General features: G+C 37.4%; 1 protein-coding gene across 11 annotated transcripts in view; it reads left to right on the top strand.

Annotated features, from left to right (window-relative positions):
• Window positions 1-19,196, top strand: part of camkmt (calmodulin-lysine N-methyltransferase) — a 796,752-nt gene that overhangs the window by 25,967 nt on the left and 751,589 nt on the right. For all 11 annotated transcript variants that reach the window (XM_062968944.1, XM_062968940.1, XM_062968943.1 and 8 more), the window contains one exon: window positions 5,387-5,562. In XM_062968944.1, the coding sequence (XP_062825014.1) occupies window positions 5,387-5,562 (176 nt within the window). The remainder of the gene's footprint in view (window positions 1-5,386; window positions 5,563-19,196) is intronic.

Raw genomic sequence — 19,196 nt, 5'->3', positions numbered from 1 at the left:
GCCGATACATCACACAGTCCTAGACACTTATTTATTTATTTATTTATTTATTTTATTACAATATTTATATCCCGCCCTTCTCACCCAACAGGGGACTCAGGGCGGCTTACAATAAAACGCATATATAAAAATTATACAGTGCAATATAAATCAGTTAAAATATTATTAACTTACATCAATATTCATAAAACACATTATAAAATACAGGTAGGCGTGTTCAGTTCAAAAAACTGGGTCTGTCTATTGAGTTCAGCGTACATGATAATAATTAACGCTGTCAATTATTATTCAAAAGCCTGGCCCCATAACCAAGTTTTAACCTTCCTACGGAAGGATAGGAGGGAGGGAGCCTGCCTGACTTCAATGGGGAGGGCGCTCCATAGGCGGGGAGCCACTACTGAAAAAGATCTGTCTCTCGTCCCCGCCAGCTGCACCTGTGAGGCTGACGGGACCGTGAGCAGGGCCTCATCTGATCTTAAGCTTCGAGGTGGGTCATAGCGGGAGACACGTTCGGACAGATAAGCTGGGAAACTTGGGAAGTGTCCGACGTGTGGTCAAATTCAACAGCCAGCAGAATGTCTGCTGTGGACTCATCTTGTTGTGTTTCAAATAATAATAATAATAATAATAATAATAATAATAATAATAATAATAATAATAATCGGGATTTGTAAAAACATTGGCACCTTCATTGAAAACATGATGGAGCACTGGAAAACTGAACTGTTTGTTGGAAATGAAAGCTATGGACTTGTCAACATCAGAAGAGGAATTTTCCAGGGAGATTCATTGTCCCCTGTGCTTTTCATTATTGCCATGATCCCTCTGTCAACAATCTTACAAAAAAGAAATCTCGGCTATCAAACATCTAAGAAATCTCACAAAATTTCACATCTGATGTACATGGATGACCTGAAGCTGTATGGGAAAACGAAAACTGAAATCCAGTCTCTGACCAACACTGTTCGAATTTTTAGCACTGATATCAGCATGGAGTTAGGTTTGGACAAATGTTCGACAGTGGCATTGAAGAAGGGAAAAATAATTGAAAGTGAGGACATAAATATGCCTAATGGCAAAACAATAAAGTGTCATCAGCCAGAGGTCTATAAATATTTGGGCATATTACAGCTGAACAACATCAAGCATGAACATGTGAAAACTGTGGTCAGCAAAGAATACACACAAAGGGTCAGAAAAATTCTCAAAAGCAAGCTCAATGGCGGCAACACCATCAAGGCCATAAACACCTGGGCCATACCTGTCATAAGATATACTGCTGGCATCATAAACTGGACACAGGTGGAACTGGACAATTTGGACAGAAAAACAAGAAAACTCATGACCATCCATCATTCACTTCACCCTTGCAGTGATGTTGACCAGCTATATCTGCCTAGAAGATCAGGGGGCAGAGGACTCTTCCAAGTAAAACAAGCAGTCAAAGAAGAAGAACATGCCCTGGCAGAATATGTAAAGCAAAGTGAAGAACCTGCTTTGATTGAAGTCAAAAATCAGAAACTCCTCAAAGCACAGCAGACAAAGAATCAGTGCTAGAAAACCGCACTACAAACTAGAGCTGACAGCTGGCACAACAAAACATTGCATGGAGAGTTCCTTGACAAAATTGAAGGAAAAACTGATAAGGAGAAGACCTGGCTCTGGCTCACAAATGGGACCCTGAAGAAGGAGACAGAAGGCCTGATCCTTGCAGCCCAGGAGCAAACCATCAGAACAAATGCAATTAAGGCCAAGATCAAAAAATCAGCTGATGACCCAAAATGCAGACTGTGCAAGGAAACCGACAAAACCATTGATCATATCCTCAGCTGTTGTAAGAAAATCGCACAGACAGACTACAAACAGAGGCACAACTATGTGGCCCAAATGATCCATTGGAACTTATGCCTCAAGTACCACCTGCCAACAGCAAAGAACTGGTGGGATCACAAACCTGCAAAAGTTTGGAAAATGAGCACGCAAAGATACTGTGGGACTTCCGAATCCAGACTGACAAAGTTCTGGAACACAACACACCAGACATCACAGTTGTGGAAAAGAAAAAGGTTTGGATCATTGATGTCGCCATCCTAGGTGACAGTCGCATTGACGAAAAACAACAGGAAATACTCAACCGCTATCAGGACCTCAAGATTGAACTGCAAAGACTCTGGCAGAAATCAGTGCAGGTGGTCCCGGTGGTGATTGGCACACTGGGTGCCGTGCCAAAAGATCTCAACCGGCATTTGGAAACAATAGACATTGACAAAATTACGATCTGTCAACTGCAAAAGGCCATCCTACTGGGATCTGCGCGAATCATCCAAAAATACATCACACAGTCCTAAATGCTTGGGAAGTGTTCGACTTGTGATTTTGTGATATGAAATCCAGCATGTCTATCTTGTTTGCTGTGTCATACAATAAAATAATAATAATAATGATAACAATAATAATGATCATCATAACTTTATTTATATCCTGCCCAATCTCCCAAAAGAGACTTGGGGCGACTTACAAGGCTACAACAGTGCAAACAGAACATATAACATGTGCAACAAAAACGAAATTAGACCTAATCAATAAAAATAACATCAAAAACATAAGATAATAGCATACAGAGAATTGACATAAGACAGCTCAATCAAAATAAGTAGCCGGTAAAAGCACAGTAATTAAATTAAAAGCGGAATACACAATCCAAGTTTTATGTCCCCTGCCACAACCGAATTAAAACGTCAGAATTAAAATGCTAGGGTAAGATGGTGTAACTAACCTTTGTTGAAGGCTTACTTAAATAGTCCATGAGATAGAAACCATTGAACACAATTTATGTAAGATAGCAGTGTACCCAATGGACTGGAAGTACAGGAAAGGGGATTCCAACTAAATTTTAGGGGAAATCCTGGCTGTAAGCACTCTTTAGCAGTAGAAGGGTCTTCCTCAAATGGTGGCGGCCTCTCTTTTGTTGGAGGTTTATAAAACAGAAGACAGATTGCCACCTTTCAAGAGTACTTTAGCAGTAGGTTCCTGCACTCTTCAGCTCCCTCTGAAAAGATAGAATTGTGGGGGCTTGTCTGATTTCCCTGGTTACATTGAAAAGGCCTATGAAAACCCAAATTTTTCCTATCTATAAAGAAGCTTGAAAGGAATGTTTCTGAGCATAGTGTGTGTATATGCACACGTGTATGTATGTGTATGGAGGTCAATCTATTTATCATTTACCACATGATTTCCATAATGGGGAAATATTTTGCACAATACAAACATAGGTGCCTGCATTTGGAGAACTAGAATATGGTAATCCTGAAATAGAGAAAAAGAGAAGTCTGGTGGCTGGTAGAAGTGAGAAGGTTAGATAGAAGAGGGGAAGGAAAAAAGAGTGCCAGGATGGAGGGGAGGAGAAACCAGCCACAAAGAAAAAGTGTTGAAGCAGAAAAAGAGGACAGAAGGAGGAAAAAATAATGAGGACGCAGAAGAGTAATAGTTTTTGAAGCTTATACAGGATGTACACCAGAGTAAAAATCCACTGAGGGAGCAGAAGAAAAAGGTGGAAAAGAGAGAAATTAAATCAGGAGGGAATGGACAGTGGGTTCTGAATCCAGATAAAACTGGGCACTCTTGCTACTGTTTAGTTTCAGCAGTTTTGGTAGTGCAATTTGTTCCAGTGAAGGAGACAGAATCTAGGCCTGGCAGATAATGAGATGTCAGCTAACCTGATTACTCTTTTATGTCTTCCTTGCCATCTTTCTCTGTCTGCCAGTTTCCTCCCACAATATTGCTTGAACTGACAGAGTTATGACAATATAACTATGCCATTGTCAATTCTCTGTGATTTCTCCACTGTGCTATCATAACTTTGAACTGTGTGGTTGAATGCCTGTAAAATACTTAGCAGCTAGCAGTCCTATCCTTGTCCTGCTAATATGAACATGAACATAATCGTAGTGTAACACTTTTAATTTTTCTGGGATTTTGACAATTGATACCATGAATTAATTTTTAATGACCTCACTTAATGATTTACCAAATAAGAGCAAGTGGTTTTAGTTCTTTTCTCTGGGGAACTAAAAAAATAACAAGAACTTCAGCAAGAAATGCTGCAACTTGTCAAAACATTTGACCTATCTGGAGGAGCCTAAAGGTTCTTCTGCTTAAAGAGCTTCCAAAACATCTAGATCTCATAACTGAGTCAACCACCACCATCTTATTGTGTACCTTGGATCACAGAGTTGAAAGATGTTTCAATGCCATCTAGTTCAATCTTTGCCAGTGCATGAACCTACTGCTAAAGTACCCCTGAAAGGTGGCAATCTGTTTTCTGTTTTAAAAACTCCAACAAAAGGGAGGCCGCCACCATTTGAGGAAGACCATTCTACTGTCAAGGAATACTTACAGCCAGGATTTCCCCCAATATTTGGTTGGAATCTCCTTTGGGTACTCTGCTATCTTGCATAAATTGTGTTCAACGGTTTCTATCTGATGGATTACAAAAGTATAACGAGGAATAAAAGGGAAGCTGATCCATTATGTTTATTTATTTATTTAATTTATTTATATCCCACCCTTCTCATCCCAAAGGGGACTCATGGCGGCTTAGAACAAAGGCACAATTCGATGCCTTGAACACATATCAACATATGTTGCAGTCATTTATGACAAACATTGTGTCTGAGAAATAGTTGGAGGTGATATAGATATGGGAATCCTCTCCAGGTGGGAGAGGATATTATTATTATCATCATCATCATAATCATCATCTTATACCCTGCCTTCCTTCCCACAGGGACTCAAGATGACTAACAGTCATACACTTTGATCAATTGAAAACAAACCAAATACAAAAATAAAAACCAATTAAACAGTATTGTGTGTGTTAGGTTAAAATACAGTTAAAGTACAATAAATACAATAAAATACATTTTCTCCACTAGGTATAATTCATCATGAATTGCAGCCAGGTTTTTATTAGATGAAAGCCTCCAACTAAGCTTGTTACAGTTGTCTGGCATTAAGGTTGCTGCTTTGTGTCTTCTAGTTGTTTCTGATTTATGGTGATCCTCAGGTGACTCAGGATTTTCTTACCAAGATTTGTCCAGAAATTGTTTGTCTTTTCCTTCTTCTGAAACTGATAGAGTGTGATTTTTCCAATGTCACCTAGTGAATTTTTATGGCCAAGTATGGATTTGAATTCTGGTCTCCCAGGGGCTTGGCCCAATACTCAAACTACGTACTACAGTAGACTGATTCTCAATATCAAGTTTATAAGTACATAAACAATACTCATCAGATCATGGTTTCCCTGGTCTGTGATTTTTCAGTTTGTTGTATGCATTACAGTTCTGTTCTAAGTTGTTACATTTGAATGCCATTTTTATTATTCAAGGTTCTGAAAGAAAAACACTTGGAGAATGTCCACCTTCAGCAAGTATCAGTAAGGAGATTTGCTTCGTTCAATCTTTTCTCAAGCATGAAAGAGGACAGAAAGCTAGCTGAAGAGGATGATGAAACTTGGGTTCGATACAAAAGCATCTCTTTTCCTGAGTATAGTATATCTTTAAGGTAAGGTTTATTGTGGTTCTAAAAATGCTTTCTGTGCCTGATGTATGTTGCTACTGGATTCCATTTTTTCCAGTTTTGCTGTAAATACCTTAATTTAAAGTAGTTACTGGATCTGTTCTGGTCTTGACAGGTTTCCAGGAAAGAAACAAGCAAGTGTACCCAACAAATGTAGGTAGTGCCACTGCTTGCACTTTGAAAAAAACGGGCTGATCTCCCACATCATATGGCCTGGAAATCACTGGCTTAAGGAACTGAGTCCCATGCTAAGATTTGATAAATTTACTGTAAAACCTAGATTTAGTGTTTAATTTGATGTGCATTTATATATGGCCCTCAAATGTTGATAATATAGTTGAATTTATCCTTTACATTTATATTAGGTTTGAAGCTGAACTAAAAACAAAACAAATTTAAATACTATTGTATGAAAAATGTATGTGAAGCTCATGCTTTCTTAGGAATAATTCCTATGATATTTGATGGTTCTTAAAGTCCCAGGTTAGTGTGTGTAGAATTAGTCTAAATTGTTTTGATATTTCAGAATAGTTTTCTTAGCATTTATGTTGTTTCGGGTTTCACACAGGGAGTAAATCGGGATTTGATAGTGGTTGGGAAAGGGATAGACTACCACATGGAAGACACTAGGGTAGGGGTGTCAAACTTGTTTTCATGGAGGGTCACACCAGTCTTATGGTTACCTTCAAAAAGCCATTGAATCCATGGATGGGGAATCTGTGGATACAGAGGGCCAACTATCTTCTTCTTCTTCTTCTTCTTCTTCTTCTTCTTCTTCTTTTTTTTTTACATAGTTTAGTTTTTCCCCCAGTTTGAGTCCCCAGATATTATTGAACTGCAACTCCCATTGCTTTTGATGATCCTCCATGCAGACTGGAAATAATGGGATTTGCAACCCAACAGCATTGTGGCTCTGAGGTTGGGGAAAAGGTTAAAAACAGACATCATATCCATAAGTTTTGTATCTAAACCTCACTATCTGGACATGATGTCTAAGGGTGAGAAATATTAGAGTTGCAGTCCAGTATTTGGAGAGCTACATAAAATGACATGGAGGGACAGATTTGAAACGTAGGCCTTGGGTTTGACACGTGCACTAGGGCTATCATTATTTATTCATTGCTTTCGTTGAAAACTTAGAGCGTGTGACTTTCTCAAGGTTTCACAATGGGTTTCCATATCTTAGTAGGGGTTTGAACCCCCAGTTGTTGAATTCCTAGTGCAACATGCAAACTACCACATCACACTGAATTCCTTTATTGAAAATGTGCCTGAGTACATTTGCTGGTCAAATCGAGCAACGTTTCCTGTATGGATGATCTGAGCTTTCTGTGGAATCCCACTGAAATCTCTCATGCAGCAGTCACTGGCAAAAAGCTGCTACAGAATCCTGCAGAAACCGTTACAAGATTTTGAAAGTTTCAGCGAAGCAATGTGATAAGTTTCCAAAGTTAGATTAATTACTTTCTATCTATCCTTTATTTGATTTCACACATTTCTGAAGCTGCCGATTCCTAGTAGGATGGCAGTAATTTAAAAATCTTGAAGATTATATTTTTTCTGAAGTCCTTGCTGAAGATGTTAAGTTTTACATTTCTTGCCTAGATGAGTGTTCTGGAGGATCTCACTTGTGGAGTTCTCACAGTATAGGAATAATTGAACTGCATTGATTTTTTAGTGGATGAAGACATGCATAAGAAATGTTAATTGGCAGTGACTTATTAATTATGCAAGGCTTTTTGAAATCACAAATATTTTAGTTATAAAACTACATACATGGAAGTATGTCTTCATACTAAATAAACTATAGCAGAAAGTGTTATTTTTCTCAACTTTTTCTAATTTAACATTATGTTATATTGGGCAAGTCTTTTAAGAAAAAGCAGCCAAATTTTGGAGCAAATAAAATACTATTGTATTTTTATTGTACAAACTTTTGTGGATCACTTAATCATTTATACAGTAACACATTGCTTAAGGGAAAAAGCCCTAGCTTTTTGGGAAAGTAAAATATGAAGAACATAGATAAGAATACCAATTTTCTCTGGATATAATAATGATTTTTAAAAGGTTAACTGAATTGTTCTTTCCCCTTTGGGCAAAAATGGATCAGTAATGGTGAAAAATAATGGTTTGCTAATGGACCCACCCAAATTTGGACATGTTTTCTTGAACATTTATTCATTGGACAGAATTGTAGATGAATTAAACCTCCAACCCATATTTTAATTATTTGAATATATATGCCATCTTTCTTAGAGCTTCTGACAGGTTTGTAATAGTAATTCCCCAATTTGTGACTAGTTCCTTTTTTATAATGTTAAAAATGGTAAAATGATCCTTGGGTTTTATCTACAAATTAGATTAAGGCAACTTTTGAATTACCCCATATCCCAAGATTGTTTGCAAGAAAGCCCATTTAGCATCCTATGGCTGACAGGTATTATCTTGACAGGGCTAAATATTGTATAAAGTTCACAAGGTTGTCTGTGGCTCATGGCAAAAAGTCTAAAGGCCAAGCTGTATCCATTCAAGGACTATCAACATGGATCAAATTGTGTATTCAGATATGCTATGAACCAAGCTAGAGTTGCTGTACTAGAGGGCTTGGAGACCATTTTGCAAGGCGAGCGACATATTTTATTTAGCGTGCTGATTGTCATGACCTTCCAAACATCTAAGTTGAGGGTTAGAACTGAGAGAATGATGATACACAGACTTAAGATTAAGTCCAAATTAGAAACTCAGTAACTAATAACACTATTTTGTAGATTATTTTCCTCCTCAATACTTCTTCAAAATTCTGAAAATTTAACAACTATATCAAATGAAAACAAGTTTTACTCATTCCAGATTGTCGCAAAATAGAGATTCCGTATATATTATATGTATTCAGGCAATCATATCGGAAAACCTCTCCCTTGCTCTAGCCCTTCAGCTTTCTATGTCTGCATGAACTAAATTTCTGTCACTTCTGCATGGTATTTTCCTTTAGTTGTTCTGTTTGGAGCTCTGTCCTTGGGCTCTTCTTTGAATTTCATGAAATTTTGTTGCTTGAATGTAACTAAAAATTATCAGGGCTGGGTAGGCCTATCAGAAGAAATAGGTCTTTAGATGGTTATTAAATTCTGACAGCTCATTTAGCTGTTGGAGCTCTTCCAGCAGGTTGTTCTACAGTCTTAGGGTGGCCCATGAGAAGGTCCTCTGTGTGACAGTCGCACACATAACTCCAGTCTGGGTTATGGCAGACTGGAGTAGCCACCCCCCAGAGGACCTAAGTGTTCGGGGCGGATTGTGCAGGAGAACGTGATCCTGTAGTTAACCTGGACCCAAACCATGTGGGGGTTTAAAGGTCAAAACCAACAGCATGGGCTTTGCCCAGAGACTAATTGGTAGCCAGTGGAGTGAATTTAGTATAGGTGTAATGTTCTCACTCCTGGATCTTTTTGTAATCAATCTGTCTGTTGTATTTTGAACCTTGGTACAAAGGTAGTCCAATGTAAAGTTCATTGCAGAAGTCCAACTTTTAGGTTACCAGTGCATGCACTACTATCTTTAGGTTTGAAGTGTGGAAAAGTATGTGTATGATACAGACAAAGTGAGGACAAATTTTGCTTCCTTTACAATTTTAATGTACCAAACAGATTTTTGATGCTGATCACGTAAATAACTTCAAAATTGTCAGACCAAAATTGAGAAATCGCCAATTTTGTTTTACAATTATTGCGAAATTATGAAACATTTTCTTTCTCAACAGTAATTTGCATATATTTTTTTAGATTGCTCATGTTTTTGACAGCTATAACCAACATTATGTAACATGTAACAGAGACTCAGTCTGTTAAAATACTATAAAATACTTTTCTGATTATGTAGAAACTTGCTTGGGCATGCCAGAGGCATAGACACTAGAGGTTGAGGAGGTAGGCGATTATGGTGATCAGATGCAGATGGAAGCTGATGCAGATCATGACTTTCTTGAAGAATTAGACTGCTATTTTGAAGAAATGTTCCATAGATTTAATGGTCTTAATTATTCAGAAACCAACACACTAACAGTAGAATATGAAAAGAAAGCAACCCTGCTTTTAGAAGACATCAGTAAAGATCACACTTTACAAACCGGATTGACAGAAATTGAAAGAACATGCAAAGAGCTTTACACACAGATTAAAGATTTCAAAATTAAGAAATTTAACCGGGATAAAGGAGATTATGACAGTAATAAAGTGTATTCATGGACATCCCATCCACATTATTCAACATCATCTAGAAGACAAGTGAGATTTGAGAAAAAAAACCCCACCTATTCGTCTACTTCAGATGAAGACCTTGACATAACTACAGACAGGTCTACTATCTCAACCAATTTGATGTTACCTCGGGGATCCAATAGAACAAAAACCAGACACCAACCACATCATTTTCAAAAAAATTAACACACACACTACCCAACTTAGTAGTCAATTTATCCAACTATCCCTTATCTCCACAAAAGGCTGATATAGTCAGTAAAGGGTTAATTTTTATACCCACACCTAAATTCAACTTATTTCAGACAAGAATAGAACTGTTTAAACTTTTTAGAACCATAAGATTTAGAGATTTATTTGGAACCAAGGGAGATTTAAAATTCAAGACTCAATTTAAACCTAAAAGCATTTTTTTCCACACACGGATAATATAATCATCAGGACATTTGAAAAGGTGGTTTGAAAGAGACATAGTTAGATTGTCCTGGACCAAAATTTACACACATTCCAATATGTCAACAGAAATAAATACTATAAAAAGACTAGCCAATGTGAAAGGATACATCTAGAAAAAGGCAAACAAAGGAGGGGCAATAGTTCTATTAAATGAAACTGATTATATAAAAGAGATAGAGACACACCTAGGAGACACTTCTTTCTATAAACCTATACCTAAGGATCCTACAGACAAAATACGTTTCTTAATCCGAACAGTATGTACAGAAGGACTTACTTTAGCATACATGTCGGATCAGCAATTTGAATTTCTTCAAAACAAGAATCCCAGAACTTCAGTGTTTTCTGTTCTACCCAAAATACACAAAGGAATCACACCTCCCCCAGGGAAACCAATTATATCCAGCTCTTCCTCCATCCTGGAACCCCTAGCGCAGTTTTTGAACTATTACCCTGTTTCCCCGAAAATAAGACAGGGTCTTATATTAATTTTTGCTCCCAAAGATGCACTAGGTCTTATTTTCAGGGGATGTCTTATTTTTGCATGAAGAAGAATTCACATTTATTGTTGAACAAAATGAACATTATATACTGTAAAATAGTTGTCATCACAAACCAGCATAACCAGACAAACTGTGAATCCTATCAAGAATTTCTTGTTACTACCATTAATTACATGTACAACAATCTATGGTACCTCTTGCAGTTTAGGTTTCACAAGGTTTCCACACTGATTTCTCTCTATTCTAGTTTCAATGTAGTCATGAATGATGAATAATATAATATAATAATAATAATAATAATAATAGTAATAATAATATGACAATATAATAGAATAATAATATAATGATATAAAATTTAATGGGATAATATAATAATAGGATATAATAATAATAACAGAATATGATGATAATATGGTATTAATAGGATAATATAATAATGGGATATAATAATAACAGAATATTATAATAATATAATTATAATATGATAATATAATAGAATAATAGAATAGAATATGATATGAAATATATTAATAGGATAATATAAAATGGAATATAATAATAACAGAATAATATAATAATAATATGAAAATATAATAGAATAATATAATGATATAATAATAGAAAAATATAGTATAATGATATAAAATATATTAATAGGATAATATAATAATGGGATATAGTAATAATAACAGAATATGATGATTATAATATGGTAATAGAATAATAGTATAAAATAATACGTTTCATGGCATAGGAATAAGAATGGGAGGAGAATCCTTTTGCCTTTAAGAAGCAGAAAGAGCAGAGTGGAAAGGGTGTTCAAGCCCTCCTTCCCTCGCCCTGGCACCAGGAGCCAATCAGAAGCCTCTGGTGCGAAGGGGGTGTGGCCAGGACGGAGCCCTGTCTTGGAAGGAAGAAACGGCAGCACAGCGGCAGCGAGGAAAAGTGCTTCGAGCCGCGTATATGCATTGGCGGCTGGGGGAGAGGCGGGAGGCAAGGCAAGCCACAGAAAGACAGAAAGCAAGCACTCCAGTGCGTATGAGTGCTGTTTCTGCTGCAGGAGCCATGCTTCCCAATGGAACTCTCCTGCAGCCTGGAAGGTCCCATTCTTAGTTGCTAGGTCTTACTTTCAGGGGACAATCCCCCCAAACCCCTACTAGGTCTTATTTTTTGGGGAGGTCTTATTTTAGGGGAATTTATTTATTGGTATTTACAATCATTTGTACCCCTTTCACAGTCTTATATTAAGGATACTAAACATTTTATAAAGCTCATAGAAGACCACAATCCATCTTAATGACACTTGATATAACATCATTGTATACTAACATACCATTAGATCAATCTAGAACAATAATTTTGGAATTACTAAACACACGTGAATCCCAAACACCACCTTCCCATTTTCTAATGGATCTGCTAAATATTGTCCTGGAATATAATTTTTTCAGATTTAAAATCCAGTATTATATACAGATTTTTGGTGTCACAATGGGAGGTCTTGGCCCCTTCAGTGGTAAATCTCTATCTCCAATTTGGAAAAAAACCTGCATTCCAAATGATACAAAAAACAATTTTTATCAGATATAATATACTATGGCAGATTTATTGATGATATATTTTTAATGTGTAAATCAGAAGAATCCGCAATCCTCTTTAGTACTTGGCTAAACACAATACATGATAATATCAAATTCACTGGTAATCACAGCCATACAAATAATTTTTTTTAGATGTTATGATATATAAGAAAGGGAATAGGCTGGGAATTAAAAACTTTAGAAAACCCATGGATAAAAATTCAGTTATGCATTATAACAGATACCACTACCACAGGTTAAAAACTAACTTTCTCTATGCCAAACTTATGAGATTAAAACGAAACACCACTGCCCCCGAGGACTTCATACCAGAGATTAATATGTTTAAGCAACAATTCAGAGAAAGAGGGTACCCTACAAAAATAATCAATACTGCCTTTAAAAAGTCAAGTCCACTGATAGAAATGACTTACTGAATGATATAGTGAGAAAATCTAATGATGGTATCATATGGCCACTCACTTTAACCCCATATTCTCCACACATCAATAAAATAATTAGAAAACACTGGCACCTGGTTAGTGATACTCCAGGATGCAAACATATACCTACGACAGCCAACAGACGAACAAAAAATGTCAGAGATATGATGATCAGATCTGATTTCAAAACCCCCCTATAGTATTAGCAAATCTAATCTCAGAGGCCACCTGAGTTGCAGGCATTGTGCATGTTGCACTCAGTCCCTTAAAGTAAAACAGTTCTCACACCCCACGATGCAACTCAACATACAACTTCATTTTTCACTAACTGTAATACAGAGAAAGTGATTTATGTAATATAGTGTCCCTGTTCACTGCTTTATGTAGGTATGACCTCCAGATCTTTAAAAACCAGAATCCTAGAACATAGATCTCGCATTAGAAACAAAGCAGCAGACTCCATTATTTATTCTCATTTCAATGAGAAATCCCCCCCATACACCAGTTTCAGATTTTGCGCTCTAGAGAAGATTTAAAAAGAACTTTACTTCAGAGAGAGCCCTTTTGGCTATTCAAGTTACATAACGTTTCCCCAGATGAGTTAAATGATAGATTAGATCTCTCTTTTTTCTTGTAATCGACATGTATCTTTATAAGGGAGGCTCCTCCATGAGTTCTTTGCTTGCCTCTGAAAAACCTGCAGACCTAGAGCTTTTGAAAGTCCTTGAGCAGAACCGATTATCCCTCAGGAGAAAGTAAGTGTTTTAATTCCACATAATGATTATTGCTACAGTAACTGGGTGCTGCTTTAGCATATCTATTTTTGTTGTCCTTTTGAATCTAGTTTGTAAATTCCTATGAAGATATCAACTTAAACTGATGAAGTAGCAACCTGAGAAAGGGAGTTTTCCTGAAACAAGGTAGTAATACCGGGAGCCTAGTAAGCCTTGTAGTTGCTATCATCACGCACATCAAAAGAAATTCTACTGTTGCTGTCATCAGGTACTTGTTAAGAATTCCTACAACTACTAGTATCTACATGGGACTGAACTTTATTGACTTAATAACGTACAGAAGAAACTTAGTCTGAACTTTAGTTTAAGAACATTCTTAAGAAGAAATAACGAGGAACTGTTGAGAACTCATAGGATTTTTTGAATGAGAACTTATTGTTTAATGTCTATTGTGGATGTTTTTCTTGTTTGAAATACTGATATTGATATGTATTTTGCCCATGGTACTGATACTAATAATAATCTTACTGTACATATTATATGCATTGTATAAATCAGTGTCATAATTGATTTAATTACAGAACAACTTAACACTTATATAGAGATCATGACTTTGTGCCATCAGCATTCAGTGATCCTCATTAATATCTCTGGCATAGCTGAACGATTTGGTCAGAGATTTGGGTTTATCAAAGAGTCAGGCAGAGATGTTTGGATCTCAAAATTTCTCCACTGTGATGAAATTTGACAAAATATTTTAGCCGAGCTGACAGTGTGACCTTCTGCTGTGACATCAGTTGATTGTTTTGTGCTCACAGATGTAATCATGATCCAACAGAATGGTGTTTATTGACTCCTCAATCATAGAGTCATAGAACAATAGAGTTGGAAGAGACCACATGGGCCATCTAATCCAACCCCTTGCCATGCAGGAAAAGCACAAAGTACTCCTGACAGATTCTTACATTTGAAGGCGGTTTTGCGGCACAACAGCATTATCTACCCTTCTACACCTGTGAAACATGCTGTTCATATGAAAGAATCAGATAAGAACATGCAACTTCTGCTGAACGGCCATCAATACTCGAAACACAACTAGAATTTGTGTGGTGTTCTTAAGGTAGTTGCAGTTCTACTGGGTCTGCAGCTTGGTTACACTAATTATTGCTGTTTCCTTTGCGGGTTGGATAGTCATGCAAGAGACTTGCATTATTTCAGAAAAGACTGGCCTCCTTCAATAAATTGGTTCTAGGGCAGAAGAATGTTGTACGTGACACACTGGTTGATCCAAAGCAGATATTTCTTCCATCTTTACACATCAAATTCGGGCTAGTGAGAAATTGTGTTAAGTCAATGAACAAGCAAAATGAAGCCTTAATTTATTTGCGGCAGATGTTTCCCTGTATAAGTGATGCAAAGATAAAGAAGGTGTTTTCATTGGCCCACAAATCCAAGATGTGATGAAGGACAGCAAAGCATCTGACAGTGATTACAAATGAAAATCTACAGCAAAACATTCTTAGTTTTGTTTCCTGATGACACCATTACTGTCATAGTATATGCTGCTCTAGACATACAGCAGTGCTTAGACTGAGGTTTTTAACTTCAAATATATTTTAATGGATTTTAACTGAATTTTAATACTGTTTATATTTTATTCTGTTGAAATGTTTACATATTTGCATATTTTAAATTGTATGCTAATGTTTTAATGCTAAGGGGTATAAACAACAACAACAACAAATTTCCTTTTCTGGAAAACTGTACGTGATACAGACATAAGAAATACATAGTTGTGTTCAGCATGATGTAAAAATCTACTTGGTTCACCCAAAATTGTGGTGGAAACAAAACATTCAGTTATCATTAAATAGAGCTTGACACCTCCATCCCCACTCTAGCAAGAGGAGTAATATAAATTTATTATATATTGTATATATGCTTTGCAATATAAAATATGTTATTGTGTTTAATGGATGATGACCCCACTTTCCCCGTCACAAAATATTGTCTTTATTTGGAATTTTATATATTAAATCTTAATATATTTCAATATTATTTTCCAATGATAAATTATTGTTACTGCTAATTATAATTTTTTATATTTTGGTACTGGATAAAATAGAATTAAAATGAGTACACATTTCCCATAGGTTATTATCCAGAAGCCATGTATGCTGGCATAAGGAAACTGTCAAGAGTCAGACGCCAGTTATCAAACAAAACAGAGTTTATTCAGAAGATAAGCCCAAAAGTAACATAAACACAGAGGGTATCCTTGAAACACTTCACTTATCAGTGTTTCAAGAGTAGTTCGGACAAAAATATAACTCAAAAACAAGCCAAGCTATTTTTCCACACTGGCATTCAATAAAAACTAAAAGACGCTTCAGTTCAGCTTTAGAGAACAAATTGAGTTGACTGCTAGAAAATATGCAAAATAAACAAAGACTTGAAACCTTCCAGAAGCTGCAAAGTATAACTGAAAGTGCAAAAGCCTCTTTTGGCTCCAAACAGTTTCTGAAACAGCCAGCCGGCTCTGCGGATTTAAAGGGACAGTTCCCAAAAGAAAAAAACACCAAACTGGTTTGAAAACAAAGCAAACTAGAAGTGCAGTAAACTGCTTCCACGGTGCAGATAAAGCCGAGAGCTTCAAAGGGATGATGAATAGCCGTCGTCAGGAGAATCCAAGGTCAGGTCAGGAGGCAGCAACAAATTCCGAAGGGCAAACCAGTAGTCAGAAGCCGGGAGTAGTCGTCAGTCAGAGGGCGAAGACAGAAGCCAGGTCAAATTCCAGTCCAGGGTCCGAAGAGGGTCATCCAAACCAGGTCCACGAAAAGGCACAAAGAGCCAAGCAACGATGGTATCAGCAGATCCGAATCACAGTCCAAGTCCAGTCTTCACGAAGGCACAGAGATCCCAATGGCGCCTCAGCAACACCTTGCCACATGCAAAGTGCAGTGGCCAAACATTCCCATTTTATTCCCCTTTCTCTTGGGTGACCAAACACTCACACCCAAACACCAGGTGTCCCAAATCTACTCAGAGTCCGAACTCCACACAGCTAGGGCTCGTGAATCAGGAGTGCCTAACAGTTCGTCGGAGTCCCAATCATCCTGCCCACACTTAGCCCCATGAACACTTAAAGAACCATCCTCCCTTCTCCAAGCATCCCAAGTGGGATCAGCTCCTGCAGAAACCCCAGGTTCAGCAGTATCCATAGGCCCCAAATCCCCAGACATCTCCGGTGGCTGTGCCCATTCAGTGCCCACTTCCCCAGCCACCACCTGTTCCTCAGCATCCATTTCCCCAAACTCCCCATCTGAATCTTCCTCAGAAGATCCCCCATTAAGCTCTCTAAGTCGCTTCCTGCGCAACTCCTCCAGTGAACCCTCATCACGAGGGTTTTTTCTTCCTCTTCGAATCCCATCACCATCAACCATAATCCCCGAAGACGCAGTCACAACAGAAACAGAAGAGGAACAAAAACTGATACTCGAGGAGAGGGAAATAAAAGCATGACTGTGTCATGGGAAAACAAGATTTGCTTTAAAAATAATTATATAACTATTCCGGATGTTTAGTTTTCCTTTTCTTTTCTACAATTCTAATTATTCTGAGAAAAACCCTACAATTTGTACAAGCTGAGTCAGAAATTAAACACAGTGTGACGTCTGAATCTGTGGGGAATGCGTTCCTGAACCTACCATAGAAACAGGAAACATAAATAATAATGAAATTCTGTCGGAAGCTACCATAGTAGAGTCACCTAGAGGCCCTAGAAAATTCCTAGAGAGGATATATTTTGTCAGATGTGGATTGGTAAAACTGCGGGTACTAGTCCTGAAGGTATGGAGATTATACTGTATCTAATTAACATGATACTTTAAAAAATTGGATGCCTTTTCAGGATTGCCTTTGGGTGCATTTTCTGGGAAGGGGTGGAGATCATGATTGTCTCAAGTAGAAAGATAAAGATACGTAGCAGGCATGTTTCAGTTATCAGTAACAATCAAGCTGGAGTCAAGGAACTTTATTTAAACAACTCTTCAGGCAACTCCTAACAATCTCTTTCCCTCCACCTCAGTCTCATTAGTGACAAGTGCGCATCCTTTACCTGATTTCTTCCCTCTATGTTACCAGGTTTTTCTTCTTGCCTGCTGTATTCATCTTTCTACTTGGTTCAAATTGTTGCTTTATATACTAGTGGTTTTATTTTATATTGTACTGTGTGTTTATTTTATGCGTTGTTTTATAGATTCATAGAATAATAAGAGTTGGAAGAGACCTCATGGGCCATCCAGTCCAACCCCCTGCCAAGAAGCAGGAAAATCACATTCAAAGCACCCCCGGCAGATGGCCATCCAGCCTCTGCTTAAAAACATCCAAAGAAGGAGCCTCCACCACAGTCTGGGGGAGAGAGTTTCACTGCTGAACAGCTCTCACAGTGAAGAAGTTCTTCCTAATGTTCAGGTGGAATCTCCTTTCCTGTAGTTTAAAGCCATTGTTCCACGTCCTAGTCTGCAGGGCAGCAGCAAACAAGCTTGCTCCTTCCTCCCTATGACTTCGCCTCACATACTTATACATGGCACCTTGTGCCATATGTAAGCCACCCCGAGTACCTTCAGGGAGATGGAGGCAGGGTACAAAAATAAAGTAGTAGTAGTAGTAGTAGTAGTAGTTGTTGTTGTTGTTGTTGTTGTTATTATTATTATTATTATAGTTCCCCATACATTGATACATTTCATGCCACATTTTATGAAAAATGTTCCCTCGATAATGTGCCCCCAAATGGCATTATTTGCCTATAACCCTTTATGCCCCTTGTTTTGTCCCAATATAGCATTTTAAAGGGAGTGCAATTGGGGGGGGGGGGGGGAGCTACATGAGTCCAGTGGGTAGAACTGGGTCCAGGAATACATTACGTCAAAGTAATGCTTTGCAACATAGTTCCTCAGTGGATTAATTGTGGACCATGAATACATTATATCATAGTACAAGTTGTTTTATGATAGCATTTTCAGTGTTCCTTTTTGTTTACCTTTTGGAAAAGACAAATTGGCAGCCTGAAGGTGATACAGTTATCTTTACTTGTGTAAAAAAAGATGTATGAGTCTAGGCTTTATCATCCCTACATGACAAGCTGAATCCTTTTGCACATGTATTAACAGCATGGAAAGCCTGCTCTATTTTGCATCTGCTTAACTTAGAGAGAGAAAGGGGGAAATGGACATTCACTGTAAAATATTCTTTGTGTCTCATATTGCAGCTGGAGATGTATAGCTTTTCTCTGTTCAGAAATAAGTCAATTCGAGTTCAATGGAAAGTATTCCGAGATAAGTGTGAGCAGGATTGCGGTCTAAATGGACCTGAAAAGAACTGAAGGCTATCGCCTTAAATGAAGCATTGCATTTATACAGCAGTGAAAAACCAAGGTTTTTTTTCTTTAATAAGACTAACTTTGAATATGTGAACATGGTATCTTATATTTAAACTCTAGGTTTTTTATTAATAAATTTAATAGGTTTGATCTTGCTCTTATTTACTGATTTACAGTAAAATTGATGTCTGATTTTAGACAGGAGAAATTGTGTTGTCGAGGAGAAATTATTTCAGTTAATCAAGAAGAATGGGCTGAATTGTTTTAAAG

The sequence above is a fragment of the Anolis carolinensis genome, chromosome 1, assembly GCF_035594765.1.
Source record: "Anolis carolinensis isolate JA03-04 chromosome 1, rAnoCar3.1.pri, whole genome shotgun sequence".
NCBI classification, from domain to species: Eukaryota; Metazoa; Chordata; class Lepidosauria; order Squamata; family Dactyloidae; genus Anolis; species Anolis carolinensis.
Note: the sequence above shows the minus strand (reverse complement) of the source record. Positions and strands in the feature narration are given on the sequence as shown.